This window comes from Gallinula chloropus (assembly GCF_964237585.1).
Source record: "Gallinula chloropus genome assembly, chromosome: 2".
Lineage (NCBI taxonomy): Eukaryota > Metazoa > Chordata > Aves > Gruiformes > Rallidae > Gallinula > Gallinula chloropus.
Genome location: NC_140086.1, coordinates 149115451 through 149133473, shown reverse-complemented (window position 1 = coordinate 149133473; position 18023 = coordinate 149115451). Strand labels below are relative to the sequence as shown.

Genomic DNA, 18023 nt, shown 5'->3' with positions numbered 1-18023 from the left:
AATATGTAGCTATGGGTACCCCTCTGTGTGCATGACAGTGTGAATAACGTGGTACTGTTTTGCATTGTTCCAGAATTTTTACTTTTTAAAAAAGGGATACCGAACTATCTTCTATTACGTGCTAGAAAAGTAAGTGCAGTTTGAGGAAGAGCTGTATACTGTGAAAATCAGTTAATTATATAATAAATACTTGTTTAGAAGAGATGTAAGGTAACGATATTTAATACTCAGAGAAAATAGAGAATAAAATCTGTAATTTAATTTCTGAAATGACTAGCCTAATGACTGTAAAATGTAATTCTGAAATCTGATCATCTGATGATGAAGATTTACAGCAGTATTTAACGTGGATGTACTTATACAATCAATGAAGTAACTTTCGGTTATCAGATTTCTCTAAAATTTGACTTTTGCACATATATCACTTGGAAATAAACAGAGTTCTAGGATGTTAAAACTGAAATGAACGATGTTCTTTCATGCAGCGTGCTGTCCAAGATTTCCTACAGCATGATTTCTCGAGATTTAAAGATGTTCCATCCTTTAAGAAATAAAATTATTTTCAAGTTCTTTAAGGTGGAAAGCTTTTCTGGGTGGGTTTTTTTTGGAGGGGGTGCGGGAGGAGTGGGTGGGGAGGAGTGTGGGATGTGGTTCTTACTGAGTTAAGGTGTTTTTTTTTTCTTTGGCTAATGTTTGGTGTCCTGCTTTCTTTCTTTTTTTTCTTTTTTTTTTTTTTTTATTCTTCTACTTTTTTTTTTTCATTTAACTGCTAGGCACTGATACCTGAAAAGACTTGTATGCTACTTGCTATTTCTAGGATGTCAAGCACTTTGCAAGATGTTGCAAGGTCCTCAAGTTAGTCACTTTCTGCAGTGGTGCCTGCTCGCTGAAGAGAGGAAGCTCTTCCTACCAGTCACTTAACAACAGCCCTGGGCATTGGCACTGTTGGGGGGAATATTTAAGAAGCAAGAAAAGATTATGTATCCTGTTCAGGTTGTGTGTTTGTAGTACAACTTTCTCCTGTTAGGAAACAAACCTTCTCAGGATAGCAGGTTGAGTGTTAAACAACACTTGGGTTTTGTAGCAGTCCATAGAAGACTCTGTGTGGACCCAACCTTGTTCTATCAGTTATAGTTTCCTTTTGTGTCAAAAGTTATGATGAGGACTATAAAGCCAATCTTCCCAGCTAAGGTAGACACATGTGTGCACACAAACCCCAACACAGCTATATGCGTATATATACACTTGTAGATGTGTCTGTGTGTGTGTATATGTATCTTCTTTTAATTTAAATGTGGAAAGTGCTCTTCCTATGAGAGTTAGATATGCCATCTACCAACTCAACCAAAGCCCGTGTGGAAGGGCCTTTGAAAGCCCAAGCTGTGCCAGGGCAGGTTCAGATTAGATGTTAGAAAAAAATTCTTTACTGAAAGAGCTGTTGGGGCCTGGAACAGGCTGCCCTGGGAGGTGGTTGAGTCACCTTCCCTGAATGTGTTTAAAAAAAGGGTAGATCAGGTACTTAGGGATATGGTTTAGCATAGGATGGGAATGGTTGGACTTGATGACCTTAAGGTCTTTTCCAACCTTGTGATTCTGTGATGGAATTTAAATATTGGTTTGTACCCTTTATAGCTGTCCTTGTAAAGCCCCTTCACTTTACAGCTGTTCTGTGATGTTTTGTGCCATTGGCCACTGTCTGGGATAGATACTTTATTTTGAGGACAATGTATTTTCCTCTTATACAGTGCATATATTCAGTGGCACTGGGAATGCTGTTCCCCTTCATGTCAGTGATTGGTCTGTGACTCATGTGGAGCTGATAAAAGCGGGAAGCGTTATGTTACTAATTTTGGGCAACTTAAAAAAAGAATTTTGGCTTTACATCTCAATTTACAACTATTTACAGGAATATGACCTAAATGTCATGTGTCAAATGTTTTAATGTTGAGCATTCGTAGGACTGCAATGTATGTGGAATAACTTTTTTCTGTTTGTATGTGATATCTGATTAATTTTCTTCTTCTTTTATGCAGGACCCAAACTACTGGATACAAGTACATCGACTGGAGCATGGGGACGGTGGGATCTTGGATCTTGATGACATTCTTTGTGATGTAGCTGATGACAAAGACCGCGTAAGTTCAAAGAGCTCTGAAAGCAGCTCAGTGAGCGCCGTGTGTCGGCATATCAGTGTTCTGCGTTTCCTGCACGTGTCCAAAAGTGGGAGGCAGTCCAAAGGTTTTAGGTTTTTTTTTTTTTTTTTTTTTAATATATAGTTTGCTTGACAAATGTGAGAAGTCTGTAACTTTTAGTTTTTCAAAGTACAGGAAATCTTTCATCGAAATCATAGGTTTTCCATCCTTTTTTGGTTCCTTAAAAGCTGAGGAAAGAATGCATGCCCCCAGTGGAACAGTAATGCAAAATAGTTGAAACTATAAGTTAAGATTTTAGCTTCATGTTATTTGTTGAATATGTGAAAAATGTGCTGTTTTTAAACTAGAGGGTTGGTGGATTGTTTTTCAAAAATCTTTTTGAGAGGAATTGCTGGTTACACAAAACTTGAGAAAATAATTATACACTGCTGGGTCTTGAGTCCTTTACTTGGTTTGGTTTTGGGTTAGGGTTTTTGTTGTTGTTTTGTTTAGTAGAGCTGTAGATCACACTTGGCTAAGAGGTCTTTTGTTATGGCTGTTAGAGGTTATAGATGCTTGTGTCTTTTGAATTACATGTTCAAGAAGGGTAAGGTAAGAAACACTGTGGCAAACCGTAAAGTGGTATGTAAATATGCCACTTTTCTCTGCGAAGCCATGTGTGTTTGCTGAAGTTCTTGGGAGCGTATAAGCCTTGTGCAAACTTCATCCTGGAAATGTGTTTCAGGACCCCTTTCCCTTCGCAGACAGGCTCCTTCATTGCCCTGTTGGAAGCAGCAGGCACTCTGAAGGATCCTTGAAAACTGGCCAGATGATGACTCTTAGGCATTTTTCAGAAATAAATACTTTGCCTGCAGTTATTTCTTGTGACAAAATTTAATTGACATGGATATTTCAACTGGGACTTTATAAAGAAAAATTATGTGAGGAGTCTTGGGACATGGAGACTCCTCGCCGTCTGCAATGTTGGGATTACTCAAGCTGTATAGAGTAACAGTGCTGAGTTTTCAGGAATTTCTTCAGTAAAAATAGTGCCCAGCTAAGATTTCATGAAAAGCTAATTAAAACCTGTAGTTAGTTATCTCATATTGAAGTGCTCAGCTGCATGATTAGTTTAGCTTTTGCTTACAGGCCTCAAGGAGGCTGGTGCAAGTTTGTGTGTGTGTGTGAGTGTGCGCGTGTGTATTCTTTAAACTCATTGAATCATGCACTATTTAGCTCCCTGCATGCTCCTCCCTTCAGAAGAAGTTTGAATTCTGGTGACTTCAAGACCTCATTCTTTGGCTGTTACCTTGGCTTGCCGCCTTTGAGTGGGGCAATTCCTCACAGTGAAACTCTGTGGGTGTTTTTATGTGTGTGACTAATAGAGGAAAACTCTGAGTGCAACTGAAACAGGCAAAGTCATTATTACAATATTGTTTTTGTGTATAGATGGACAAGATACCTAGTAATTAGTAGTATTTATTTCTGCTTTTGCCAAGCTTGTATCCTCTTACTCTTTGAATCTGGCACGTCTCTGTTGATAGCACTTATCAGTTAAATTTGCCTTTTTTTTTTCCAAAAGACTTTGTAGTATTGATTAGGAAGGTGCGGTATAAATATTTACTGTGCTATACTGCTTTATATCCTTGAATTAATCATTCTCACTTGACCTTCATGTTTGATCCTTTTCAAGCATTTCAGTTGTTAGTCATTGTTTTTCAGTTTCCTGATTTATATTTTACAGCTGACCTTCCTGGATCCCTTTAGTTGGGGATTGTTAGCTTTGCTTTTGATGCTTCCTCCATAGCAAGTGTATCAAACAGTTCTGTGTTAGCAGATCCTGATAAAGGACTCATTAATGCAGAGTTCTGAATATATCTCCAGTTAGTGATACTTTATGCATATGCACCTGAACTTCTTGTTAAAAAACATTTAAACAGACGATGTCTAAACATTTAATTAAGTTATTACTGAGGTCTGTTGGATTAGTCAAGCTCAAAATTAAACATTAGCCTATGCAATTTTTTTTTTAATTGGGACAAAAATATCTAGGTTCTTTCAAAACCGAACACTCAATATCTTTGTTTGCATTTTCACAAGGAAGTTCTTTACATTATTGAAGAGAAGTCTGTTGTGCTCTTATCATCTGTACTTTCGAAAACCAGGTTGCTTTCATGATTCTTTAAAGTGAAGGGTCGTTCCCACAATGATAAATGGGATTTTTTTTTTCTTTTTTCCTGTTACTTTATAATTATTATTTTGTAGTTATTTGTGTGGTGTCATATACGCACAACACAGAATGCAAAGCAGCTAAGAACCAACTTGTCCTTGTGATGAACTTATTGCTTTGTATAGTCTCAACTATTTTAGTAAAATAAAACTCTCAGTAATGTGAGGAATATATTTAGTCCTATCCCACTGTCTCCATGGAGAAAATGCTCTGTCCTATAACAAATACAAAGACCCTTAGAGACAGCACCTGTTCTCCGTGGAATAAGAGAAGTATCTTTGTGATGATGTCCTTCACATTAAAATGCAGCATGGTAAGGTGACTTTATTTAGTTCCTTCAGTCCCTAGATTTTGTCATTCTCTTCTCGCTTACTAAAACAGAAGAGATGTGTAAGGGTTAACCAGTTGTTCTCTGGAATAATTTGTGATATTTGATGTTGTTCCCCCTTTTAAAAAAAGAAAGGCATGAAACAAACTACATGGAAAAATTGGTTTTCCCAAGATGATTGTTCCTTTCTGAAAAAGCTTTTCTTGAGGCCTTTAGCTCAGTTCACTGAGAAAGTTCATAATGCATTCTAACTTAGCTGGCATGCAACTTCGACCTTCAAATTACACAATATCGCTACACATGAAGCTGCTGATGGAAACTTGGTTAATGCTGTTGTTAGTATTAGCCAAAAATTAATCAATGCTCTTTTGGATATTTTTTTCTTGGAGAACTTTTTTTTGTGATTGGTTGAAGTGCAATTTGTATTATGGAAAGGTAGTTTCCAGTAGAAATATATTAACTTTTTTTATGTGTCTGTCTCTCCATATATATGAATACAAATGGATTGTCTTATCTTTGTTGTTTTGAAAAATACTGGCTACAAGAAAGAAAAATCTGTTTTCCAGTAGTGGCATCCATTCCCGTCCTAAGTATAAGCATGTTTTTGTTACTAGTTGAGAAAACTCCTTGAAAATAGGAATATTGGATATAAATTTCTTTTTCAGGAATAAAAGAGAAATCACTTTTAAAAACTTGCTTGTAGTCAACTGCATAACCAATTTTTGCTATTTAAAAATACAGGCTTCTTGTGAATTTAGTGATGAGAACTGTATTGCTGTAGTCTAAAGAGAGGTTAATAACTGATTTGCTAAGCTTTTTGTTACTTGTAAAAGTAGCCTTTCATTTGAAGGCTCTCAAAAAACATATGTCAACTTGACAGGTTTCCAGCTCGATGATAACATACTTGATGACCTCTGTTCAGTTCTTAGTTCTCAACAGCAAAAAAGCCCTACCCAATTGAACACCAAAACAACCCAACTATCTTTACCCATGGTCCTCCTCGTAGGCTGAGCATATCAACACTTCAGTGATCCTCACGCTTTGATGTAATATCAAAGTACTTATTCAGGGATCTCAAAGCCCCCTGCTTATCCATGGAAAAAAATATTCAGGAAATTGTTGTGTGATCTCCCAATTTAAAAGTATATGTCTGAATAGAACTTGCTCCCAGTTGAATTCTCACTGAGATGATAATTTGGATTTTGCACAGTTAAAAACCTGTGTTTCATGTTCAATTTTATGTATTTTTTCCTGCATAGTAATGCTCAGACTAGCTCATTGAAAAGCTTTGGAGATCAAAATGTCTGTGTTTGGTGTAGCTACATTTCTGAAAAATGAGAGGCTTTCCTTCCCAGGAGAATGAAGATTTGCCATTAACAGCCACTGGTTTTGGTGAGCAGTTTGGCAAATCAAGCTAGTTTGAACCTAATGGCAGTTGTTCCTAAATTCATTTGTCCAATTGATTGGTTGATTTGGATTAGCAATGTGTAAATGTAAAAGCATCAGCATCTTATAATTTCCTTCATCACTGTCCTAATAAATTCTACACCCTAGTTCTCAAAAATAACCTCTGTATTTTGGTGCATACATGGAGTTGCAGTCTGGGTTTTCTCCTCTAAGGAATGGGCTTTCTTAGCTTGACTTACCATTCTTAGATATTCAGGTGGCTCTTCATTTTGCATAATTCCTAATGAGTGCAGAGACAGAAAACAGAGGAATATGGCTTGGTACTGTGTGGAGTGAAGTTTTGTGCCTACCACAGTGTTAGTGAGGTGTTAGCGTACAGTCCAGGTCAGTGATGTTGGTTCTTAATGCTGGTTAGACATTGAACCTCCTAGAAAGATGCTCAAGGTGTTGCTGTTTTGGGCACAATACTTGTGGTGAGAACAGGATGGAGATTCATTTCATAGGTCTGTGCTGAAATGGAGTTTGTAACCATTCATGATCTACAGTTAACTATGTTAAGTAGTGAAATTTCTGCTGAAATACAGTGAGATCAATTGCACTTCATTTGCATCCACTTTGAGAGACCTACAGAGGCTCTATTATTAATTATGAATTAATTGTATTATTAATTTAATGCCCACTTTCTTCCAGTGTGATGGGAGAAAGTCTTTGAGCAGCATCTTCACATAGTATGAAGCCATATTAGGAGCTTTTCCCAGCGTAGCGGAAAGGAAATGAACTTTTGGTTTTTGTGTTAAACATATGGTCAATTCTAAATGCTACTGTTGTTTTGTTTACTTCCTCTTGGAAAGCACTGTTGAGTTTAGAGGCATGTGATACACAAAATGTGGGTTTGGAAAGGATGACTGCATTTTGTTTGTAACAAATGTTAACTTAAAACCATCACAAAAATAAGTCTATTTTAAGCAAATGCATTATGGTGTTGAGGTTAAAGGCTGGCTAGGGACTGGAGGGCTGTGATTGCAGTATCTCACTACTATTGACTGTTGTTCTGTCACTCGTATTTTTAGGGAGAGCTATGTAAGACCCTGGTTCTGTAGTAAATCCTGGGTAGACCAGTGATGAGGCTCCGTGTCTGTTCCTTCTCTCCAAAATCCTGGAGATTTTGTATTTGATGAAAGTTACACAGATAAACTCATGTTATGTTTTGTTTTTCATCAGTACATCATCAGAATACTCAAAGTAGTGTTGCTTGTTCCAAATTTGGGTGTTTGTCTGCCTGGTTTAAGCAATCTTACAGCTGAATTCACATTTGAATTCTCTCTAACCCTGCAATTTAAGAACTTAACCCTAAAGCCATGAACAGAGAACAATTTTTTGTTGTGCTCTGAAGTTTGTTTCTGCCATTAACAGAATAAACCCCTGGAGTGAATGAAAGAATGTCTAGGTCCAGTGCGGTAAATTTGACAACAAAACCAATAAAGCAAAAAAATTACTCAAACATATATGGTTCTTGGTATTTACAATACCATGATTGGAATATTCTTTTTCTTCAAAACTTTTCTGTCAAATGAAATTTAAACTACTGCAATGAGTCTCCCTGCTACAGTGTGCAGCTTCTCTCTTCCTGCTCTGTGACTGCCTTCTCCATATCCCAGGAAAACAGGATGACCTTGAAACAATTTGTTGTTACTCATAAGTGACTTGGCAAAACACATTTTGAGCAGAAGGCGTTCTTTTCTTGTAACAGCTTAAAATAACTACTTGGGCCACTGAGCTTGGGAAAGTATTGATACTGGGAAAGAAACCCTTCGTATACCAATTGGATGATTTTTTTTCTGATAAAAAAAATAAACACCTTCAGATTAACAATAAGACCACCTAGTATTCTGCAGGCTTTTTAATTCTAATTATATTTTTAGAGACTGAAGTTCTGACAAATTGGTAAAAACAGAATGGCCCAGCTTTAACTGGGTTCATTTGCACTGGTACTACTGACGCATTGCTGGGATGGCCACGTGGTTTTTAGGTCCATTTTGCTGATGGATTTAAAGTAGAATATCAAAGTTGTTCTGCAGTCTTTACTCGTGCTGCTGTTTAATGAAGACATATTCGGAAGTAACATACTCCAAATATAAATACTATCTTCTGTCAAAGAATGGAATTAAAATGCTTGTAGTATTTCTGGTAAACTAAATTTTAACTTCACTGTGTTTATGGATGACTCTAAAACCCAGGGAAGGGAGCAAATACTGGGCATAAAATAATAATAATGAAATATTTTTCAATCACTAGGCGTTATTAGATATAACTAAATATTGTCTCCCATCTTGTAGCTCTTAGGTTTTTTTTTATCTCTTTCAGCACTGCTCTCCAAATTATTAATCTCATCATCATTTACATCTTCTAGGTCTGTGAAGATTTCCTGATTTGTTGTTTATTTTTTGGGTAAACTGCAGTGTCCTAGCTGCTTTCCTATGTTACTGAAGTAATTTGTATCAATGCACGAAGAATTCCCAGGAGGGAGAGGGGTGACATTTGTAGATTTATAAATTGGTTTCCATGGAGATCTGAAGAGCTGCAGGTAAATTTGACTTTTGAAAATGGAATGATTTGGAAAAAACTGTTCTCTGAGGAATAGCGGACGCATGCATGAATGTGATGTACTGGGGAAGACTGTGACAGCATTGTGAAGACAGGCAGGCTTTGTAAGTCATCCCATATTCTTAGCAGGAAGACAGACCTAAGCGATAGGGTGCAAGCTGGAGCAGAAGGAAGTTCCATGTGAACATAAGGAGGAATTTCTTCACTGTGAGGGTGACAGAGCACTGGAACAGACTGCCCAGAGAGGTTGTGGAGTCTTCTTCTCTGGAGACATTCAAACCCACCTGGACACGTTCCTGTGTGATTTAGTCTGGGTGATCCTGCTCTGGCAAGGGGATTGGACTAGGTGATCTTAGGAGTTGGAAGGGACCTCTAAATGGTCTGTGGTTCTGTGAACGGTGACTGGGCTAGGTTAGCACAATCAAAGACCCCACACCCTCTTATCCTCTTGGGAAGATGGAAAATAGAGCATGGATTGTTCAAAATACTTGTAATTGTTCTGAAAAGCAGCAAAGGCCATTTTGAGCTTAGGAGTGAGACATTCCATTTCTGTGTGTGAAACCGAACATTGATGGTAGATGCCTGTTACACAGAGTTGCAGAAGCATCCTGTGATAGGGGGAGTAGATAACATGCTGGGTGAAATTTCACTTTGCCAAATGTGATGTGCTTTCAGAGAGAGACTCTTAACTGAATGCACAAAATAATGAGTTCTCAGCTAGCTATTACATTTGGTGAAATGTTTTTGGATTTGTAGTAGACTACTGGAAACATTGGCTCACACTGCAAGGTACAGGGATGTGAGGCATAAGAAGATCTCAGAAGGCTTCCAGCAGCTTGCCCTTGTGTCTGCCCCTCCCTCACTTTGTCATCCTTGCACTGCCTCTTATCCCATGCAGGCCTATGCATTTTGGACCCTGTCTCTTAGCAGATTCGTTCACTAAAACAGCAGAAGATTCCTCCTTAGAAAAACAACTGAATATTTTGCTGCTATTTCACAAGCATTGTCAGTTCATTGAAGGATTTGGCAAGCTGAGGAGGAAAGGTAGAGGATTTCACTGCTGGAAGTGGTTGAAGTGTGAAGGAAGAAGTAAGAAAAAAAGGAGGATGAGAACATGAGTGGGCTGAGACCTTCCCTTTCAGTTCAGCAAGGCTGCTGGTGGACATGGAGCTGCCAGAGTCGTCCCTGTGGCAAATCAAGGGGTAGGGAAGGGACTGGGTGATGGCATCTTGCTGGTGTATGTACTGGTGGTGAGCCCTCTGCAAATCTCAGAAGAAGAGAGGAAAAGCCATCATTGATTCCAGGTGTAGATTAAAGGCTGCTCTACCAACAGTCTCTAAATGGGCCCAGGACCCTTAGCCTTGGAAGGATGATGGAAGAAGCAAACTGTAGATGGCTGTAAAATCAGGTGAAGTTGAGGAAACATTCTTTGCCTTTGGACCATCAAATGAAACAAAAGTTTTTGTTTGGAAAGTGAATATTACCTTTTGTTTTTCAAATTTGATTTTTCAAGTACTGCAGATTCTTCTGTTTAGGGGAACTGTGAATAAATACAATCCAGACCTTTTGCTCTATCTTCAAAGATTTTAAGGATGTCTGTCCTTTTCTTGGAAATGATTGGGATTGTACCTGATATTTGATACAAGCTCAGATGCATTTGAATGGATTTTTAATGTTTATTTGTGCCTTTGTTGGTCTTAATTGCTAATATTTATTTTGGCACAAATTAGCATAATTAGAGTATGTCATAAGAGCAGCTATCTGCAAAAGGATTTCACACCTTTTTTGGCTTTAATGTTTATGATATATCAGAATACTTGTGATTTTAATCAAATGCTGCAGATGCTTCAAGAAGTTTTGGAGGACATTTTTTCTTGAGGCGTCATGGTTTAAAAGCATGCATAATGCTGAATTATCTCCTTATTTTTAATCTTCAAAAAGATAATGCTTGTAAATCATGGGAACTGGTAATTTAAGAAGGGTCTTGATTTGTGAGAGTTTTAAATGGTGAAAACCACAGAGTGTGTTGAAATGATGATGGTCTTTCAGTGTCTAAAATTAGTAACACTGAAGGACAATATGTGGCTATGGATGAGGACTGCTACAGTATTATAAACCCATTACAATTAAGAGATACTTTGTACTAAAAATACTTGACTGGATTTTTTCTGTGTCTTGCAATAATTGCAGATTCACTCCTCTAGGTGTAGTTGTAGATAACACAAAGCAGTGTTTCTAATTCTTCACAGTGTAAATCTGCAGAGAAATCTGCAGTGAGTCTAGAATAAGGCCATTATGGCTAATAAATGCATGATACTCTGATAGCTTTTAATTAGTTTTAGCAGTATCACTTTGTCCTAAAGGTATATTATTCATACTACAACAAAGAAAGAAATTGCAGAAAAAGTTGGTTATGGGAACTCATTAACACTACCCTCTTGCTCCTTGATGGCGGCAGGTCTTAAAAGAAATCCTGTTCCCATGTCACTCTATTTCTTAACAGAGGTGGTAAGACTCATACACTGGAGGACTGACCCATATTAGAGCTTAATTATAGTAATGGATAATCCTGCAAGTATAAATTATTCACAGTTGTTTTGTATGCAAGGAGCGTCATGAATAAATTCAGGAAAAGTTTCTGGAAAAGATCCTGGACAATGGTGTGAGACTGTTAAAAGATAGTTTTCCTCCCTGTCTTTTCACCCAGATTTAAATCTGACAGCATTAGCTTTGCAGGTGCATTCCCATGTATGCAGCTTTGTGCTTCAGAAGTGTTCTGCTTCATAGAAATCAATAGCAGTGAGTCTTGGGGCTCTACACCCTTGTAGTCTTCCTTGACTAATACATTATGCAAGGGAAACATTCCTACCTAAACACAGTCCTGGTACAAAAGTTGCAATCTCAGCCCTCTGATAAGATTCCCACACTATCACTAGGCTGAGAATTCACCACCAGCAAGTAGGCTGGGGGTGCACAAGGAGCTGGGAGGGGACACAGCCAGGACAGCTGACCTTGACTGACCAAAGGGATATTCCAGACCATATGGCATCATGCTCAGCAATAAAACTACAGGAAAAGTTGGCAGGGGTCACTGCGTGGGTATTGTCTGAGCACCAGTCAGTTGGTGGTGAGCAGTTGTTTTCAGTGACATTGCTTGTCTTTTTGGGGGTTTATTTATCTCTCTCTTATTTTCCTGTCCATTAAATTTATTTCTTTTTTTTTAAATTTCAATTATTAAACTCTTCTTATCTCAACCCCTGAGTTTTCTCACTTTTACCTTTCCAATTGTCTTACTGCCATCCCGCTGTGGGAGTGATGTGAGCGAGCAGCTGCCTGGTGCTCCATTGACAGCTAAACCACCACAAGAGAGTAACTTCCTAGTTATTTCTTAGGAAGGATGGAAAGATTGATACATAGGTTCAGACTCTTTTTTCCCAGTTGACTTAATAGATAAAGTACTGTGTAAGTTTGTGATGTGAAGTTTGACAAAGAGAGAAAAGGGACTGTTTGAATCAAGTTGAAACAGGGCCCTAATGAATGGGGTAGCTCCCCCACCCTGAAGGTTCCTTCAACAAGTGCCTGGGATCCAAGCAGAAGGAAATAATGCCGACTTTTCAGATACCTTCCTAGCAGTAGCCCAGAAAGGAAGGAGTTAAGAAGATGCCTTGAACCCGAAGTCTTCTGCTTCATCCCCACACACACCCTGTTGGTGTACTTCCACACCCTGTTGGTGTGTAGGGAACTACCTCCCGTTCACCTTTAGCGTGCTCAGCAGGATAGTCACTACATTTTTCAGATTAGCATCACTGCTGAAGCCTGTTTGAGTTTAAACAGCAAGAAGGAGTTCTGCCTGCTCTTCGGTGCCATACAGCAACATTCCGTGCCGTACGGCTTTATTCATTTGTACTATCTGTTGGAAGAACTGAAATTGCTCTTAGATGGTCTCTGTTCCTTGTAGATTGCTCCACTACAGAAGACTGATCCCTCTAAGCTTGGTAGAAGCTTGATGGTACTGACTTTTTATTTTCTTGGGACACTGTTTGCTTGAAGGTAACTATACTGTGGTGAATGAAATGGCAGACACACCGAAGAGGAAAATTACAAAGAAGTCGTCGTCTTTTTCATATGATCGCCGGAGAGATTCGGTGAAAGTCAGGAGACAGACCAAGTCTCTGAGCTTTAAGTCAGCCACACTGGGTGCTCAAAAAAGGCAGACACAGAAAAAGCAGGTTTGTATTTGGGTGTTTCTCAAAAAATACCCTTGCTTCCTAAACTCTTTAGGTGACAGTACAACTAATATGAAGTGGAAAACAGTCTTGCTGATTTGCAGCCTGTGTGTGAGTACGTGTGTGTATACAGACTTGTGTGCGAGTAAAGCTGGATTTTTTGCTGTAATATACAGAGCTAACTAAACTTGGTGGTGTTAATTTTGTTGCAAGAAAAAGTTGGTATCTCAGCTTTTAAGATGTGATTTATGATATCTGTTTTGTCTCAGGGAGTTGCTCCTACCGTGCAGTATACACCCTGTGAGCTTTTGGTAGCGTGTTGGCTGTTGTGCTGAAACTTTTTTGAAATTATTATTCAGATTACAACTGTTTTGTTGCTTTTCATTGTTATTAGTTTGGGTTTTGGTTTTTTTTAAATGTTAAAATGTACCAGACTGAGAGCTTTAGGGAGTGAAATATTTTACTTATTCCAGAACAGGTAATGCAAGTCAGCAGCAGCACCTGTTCTGGTGGGACCAGTTGGTAGGGTTAGAGGGCAGCTTAATGCCTTGGCAGTGCTGCGCTGCCATAGGAAGAGACTTCCATACACAGGTCTTTTTATCTTTTATAGTTGGGATCTAATTAAATGAAATCTCTCCAAAGAGAAAAATATAGTGTGCACTGTAGTAAATGGAATAAACCCAACTGAGTCAGTTTATGAAATATCATAGTGTAGCGACCTCCAATTTAATCTAATCTGAAAGGGGCACAGGATCGCTATCAGCCATCTCTTGCTCTGTGTGTGCAAGGGTGCCTTTTTCAAGGGTTTAAAGGAAGTTTCCAAAGAATTTTTAATGAGCTGTGTAAAGCAGAGAATATTTTAATACTTTGCAAATAGTTTTTCCACAAATGCTTTAAAATAGACTGGAGTTTCATTAGCAGTGTAAGTGAATTTCTTGTGCAAGTAGTTTTCAAGGCTCTGACCACCACATCTCTTCCCAGATTTTGAAGGAGGTATATCCATACAGAGTTAAGAGAGCTTAGGTTACTGTATCTAGTGTAAACTTTGGTATTAGCATAAAAACACAATGAATTTGATATGTATGGGTTTGTATTTGTTTTTATTACTATTTCTGTTGTTCTTGAAAGCTTAAAATGTCTATTTAAATATAAAAATATTGACTAGAATACTAGGATACTCCAGCTCTAGCATGCTTCTTAGTGTTAATTATGTCATAGCTGGAGCCCCCTTGTTTGAATCAAAGTTGCATAAGTTTTACAAAAGGAAATATTTGAGAAATGAGGAACACTTCTAAAAGTCACCAAGCTCTGACCGTCCCCACCCATTATATCAGATGTAATTCGAGAAGTAAAAATCCTCAATCTAAATTTTGCAGAGATGTAAAACATCAAATGACATCTGTGAGCATTCATTTTCCTTGGATCTTTTGTGGAAATAGAAAGACTATTCAATGTAATAATTTCATTTGTAGGTGCAAATCGGGGAATACTTCTGTATTTCAATTTTCCCAGACTTTAAGATTTTTGAGGCCTTTCATCTTTTGGATAGCTGCCATGGTTACTGTGTGACCTCTAGTGGTTAATGAAAAATATGCTCAATTACTGAATTCAGACTGATGCTTGAAAAAGACCCAACTGTATTCTTGATGGTTTAATTATTCTAAATTCGATTTTTATTTAACAGGGGGGGAAAAATCATCTGCTTCCACTTAATCTTTTATGGTGTCGCTTCCAGAAAAAGTGTTTTGCTAAAATTGCTGTTCACATGGATGTGTGTCTGAAGTGCATTACTCATAGATGCAGAATAGTTTTAAGAAACTTTCACTGCTTCACCTTGTTTACAATATGTTAGTAGGTGAAACGACCGAAATTAAGCACTCTAGACAAAGCCCTGTTTTAATCAACTTGTATATAGGATAGATCTGAAGAAGGGATTTTCTGCCTCAAGAATGTATTTTTCTTCCCATTCTAAATGCTCCAGTTAACTGTAAAAAAAAAAAAAAAAAAGTTAGTTTTTTCTACAAGCTTGTTCTTGCCTCAATCTTTATATCATTACAATTGAGACCGAACCATCCTTACCCCTCCTTGCTCCTCCCAACTCTGCAACGGCAACAACTGTTATGCAAGTTGAAAATGCTGTTGAACACAAACTGTGGCTGCTTTTGTCGCTGTTGAACTTCTGAAATACTGAAGAAAATTTTATGGGTTTGAATCTGGTCAGTTTTTAAGCAGGCAGACCTAACTGCTCGGTACAGTGTAACTTGTGTGATTACACTGGCTTGTTCCAGGCCTGAGTTACTGAGAGAGCAGGAGTTCAGTGATTGCAGCAGGGGAGGTAGTGCTTAAAAATTCCCTTTTTTTTTTTTTTGGTTGCTTGAGTCTTTCTCCTTCTTTGTTTCTTTTCTTTTTTTTTAAACATTTTTCAAATGGAAGTTTGACATCTGAGAATATTTAAAACTGTGCTTTGGCCTTTGCTGTTTTAGGAGACAATAGTAGATTTTGCTGCTCACAATGTATGTGGTTTTTCTTGGGTAGTTCCCTGGAGGTACAAGACTCTGCCTCAGTTTATACAGGCAGGCAAGCCAAAATTAATTTTCTAATCAATTTGGTAGGTTAATATCAGTCAAAGTCTGTTAAAATATTAATACTCTGCAAAATCCTTTTCTGCTTCCTTGGGCTTTGTTTCAGGGACTTCAATTTTCTGCAGTTTGGTTTCTTTCTTCCTTTTTGTGGTAAAATTTCCATTTTGATCTCTTTTTCATAAAACATTAAGATTTGTAAATCACTGGTAAAATATTAATGAGAATCTGAGAATGTTTTAAAAAGCCATTTGTCACAGTTTCTGAATTACAATGATATGGCTGTGTTTAAGGCAAATTTATGCACTTCTCTTGATTTTCTGAGGTTTTTTGTTAACTTAGCTAATTTATTAGAAATTGAGAGTCATAAAATGTTCAAACCTGAAAATTTCAAGTATCCCATCTAATGTAAAAAAATAATCTTCCAATATAATCTTCCTATCAAGATATTTCTTACTACACGTAACACTTTTATTATATTTAATTCTGTTGATTTCTCTATATCTATCTGAGGTAGAAAGTCTGATAGTAATTGCTTTCACTGTCTGCTGATACTGTCGTATTCACTGATCTGGATGGAAAACCACATTACAGAAATATGTGGGCTGTAGCTTCTCAGGTGTGAGTATTATGCTACAATCTCAGAAATGTTTTATAGTTTTAGGAGAAAAGTTGCCTCTTTTTATGCTTCCAGTGGGAAAAAAATTACTTGCATGAAGTAGAGCCTATAAATAAGTTTTAAGAAAATTTTAGATCAAGTTCCTTATGTGCAGGAAAACATTAAAAAGAGATCCAGTGCTATTTTTAGCTGTTGTGTGAGAACCTCTCAAGTCTTATTTCTCTCTGTCGTCACCAGTTGACTGATTACAGTGACATGGGCTTGGGCCTCAGTGGATTAATTAAGATCTGAAACTGTTTTCCTGAAAACTACTTATGTTTTGGATACAAGGTTTTGGAACTTGGCTGAGTTTCAGGCTCATACAAGAGAATAAAGAGCTTGCATAGACTGCAGATTCACTGCAGATTCGTGGTTTGTTCTCATTTATCCCAATTTTTTTCCATGGAGTGCTATAGAATTGAGCTGAATAACTTTCTTTTCTTTTCAACTCTTATTATTCCGGAACCATGTGGGATGCACCATCCGCTATCCCAGATGCAAAACAATATGTACAAAGAGGGTGTTGTTAGAAAACCTCCAAATCCCTGTGTTTAACTATGACTCAGTTAATGGGAGTGCTCCAGATTCCTTGTTATGAGCATCTGAGAGCAGGGAAAGGCCTATGTGTTACACTTTCTGCTTTCTTCTCGTGAAGGTAATATTGGGTGGATAAATGACACTGGGAAGGTTGGGGGTGTGAGGGAAGCAGGCTGTTTAGAGTGCAGTGGTTTGTCACATCAAACTCTGTAGTAAGGAACATACGTATATAGTAGATGTACTAAGTGCAGCGCTATCTGATTGTGACAGGTCTGGTGAACAAAACCCATAGCACCAACACCAGGAATGCAAATGATTTGTAATGTACCTAATCAGTAAAGAAAAATTAGGGATGAGAAGAATCTCAGCACATTATTCTTTTTTACATTATTTTTGAAAAGCATCATCTGTGATTGCTTGCTTTTCTTCTATTGATTTTCTTCCTGTCTTTTGCAAGAGCTTGTTTTGATTGAAGTCCCTTGGGAATCTTGAATGTCCTCTCAGGGGAGAAGGAAGTCGGTTTAAGTGAGAGCCCTCAGGATTTGTTGTGAAAATCTGATCCTGTTTCTTTCAAAATGAAACCAGACAAGCATGTAAAGGAAAAAAAAAGTATGTGATATGTGTTACCAAGCACTTGGAGATAAGAGCGTGTGGGTTTCTCTGGCAGTTGGGTTGTTGGAAGAAACTTGGCCTATCAAAACTCATTCACTCTGGAGCATGGCCAGACTGCTGTGGTGGTTAGCTATTATTATCAGAACTCTGATCGTAGCAGAGTGAGGTGGGTTGTAGCCAGTGAAGTAGTCCCACCTCGAGTTAAATTGGAGCAGAGAGGTGTGGTAGCGAGATGCTCGGCCATTGTGACCCTTGAGTTTCTGCTTTTCTTTTCTGACTGCTTTTCTTTTCTGACTGCTTTTGGAGACACTGGTAGATGTGTGTTGAGTGCTTCCTATAGCAGTGAAATCATGACACTCGCTGTGATGATTAATGCCCTACTCTGTGCTTATTCCAGCACACCGAGAGAGGTGTTGCCCTCTCCCAGAGGCAGCAAGTTCCTTCACTTGGTGCTCTGTCTTAGTACTTAATATGGCATCATGTACAGTCACATCATCTCAGGAAATATTTTGTTGTGGTGTTGAAATAACAGGAGCTTTTCAAATTTAATTGTTAATTTTTTTAATGCAAGCAAAATATTAGGCTTTATTTTGACAATTTTTTACAAGTTAATCTGAACTAAAATTGAGCTATTATTTTTAATTCTGCCTGAATAATTGTTGTTAGAACTCATGTAAGAGTTAACATGATTAACTGCAGTGTTTGGTTCC

General features: G+C 37.9%; 1 protein-coding gene across 1 annotated transcript in view; it reads left to right on the top strand.

Annotated features, from left to right (window-relative positions):
- Window positions 1-18023, top strand: part of PARD3 (par-3 family cell polarity regulator) — a gene marked incomplete at its 3' end in the record, with an annotated part of 453440 nt that overhangs the window by 46572 nt on the left and 388845 nt on the right. Inside the window, exon 2 of the mRNA XM_084260488.1 lies at window positions 2034-2135. Within this exon, the coding sequence (XP_084116614.1) occupies window positions 2034-2135 (102 nt within the window). The remainder of the gene's footprint in view (window positions 1-2033; window positions 2136-18023) is intronic.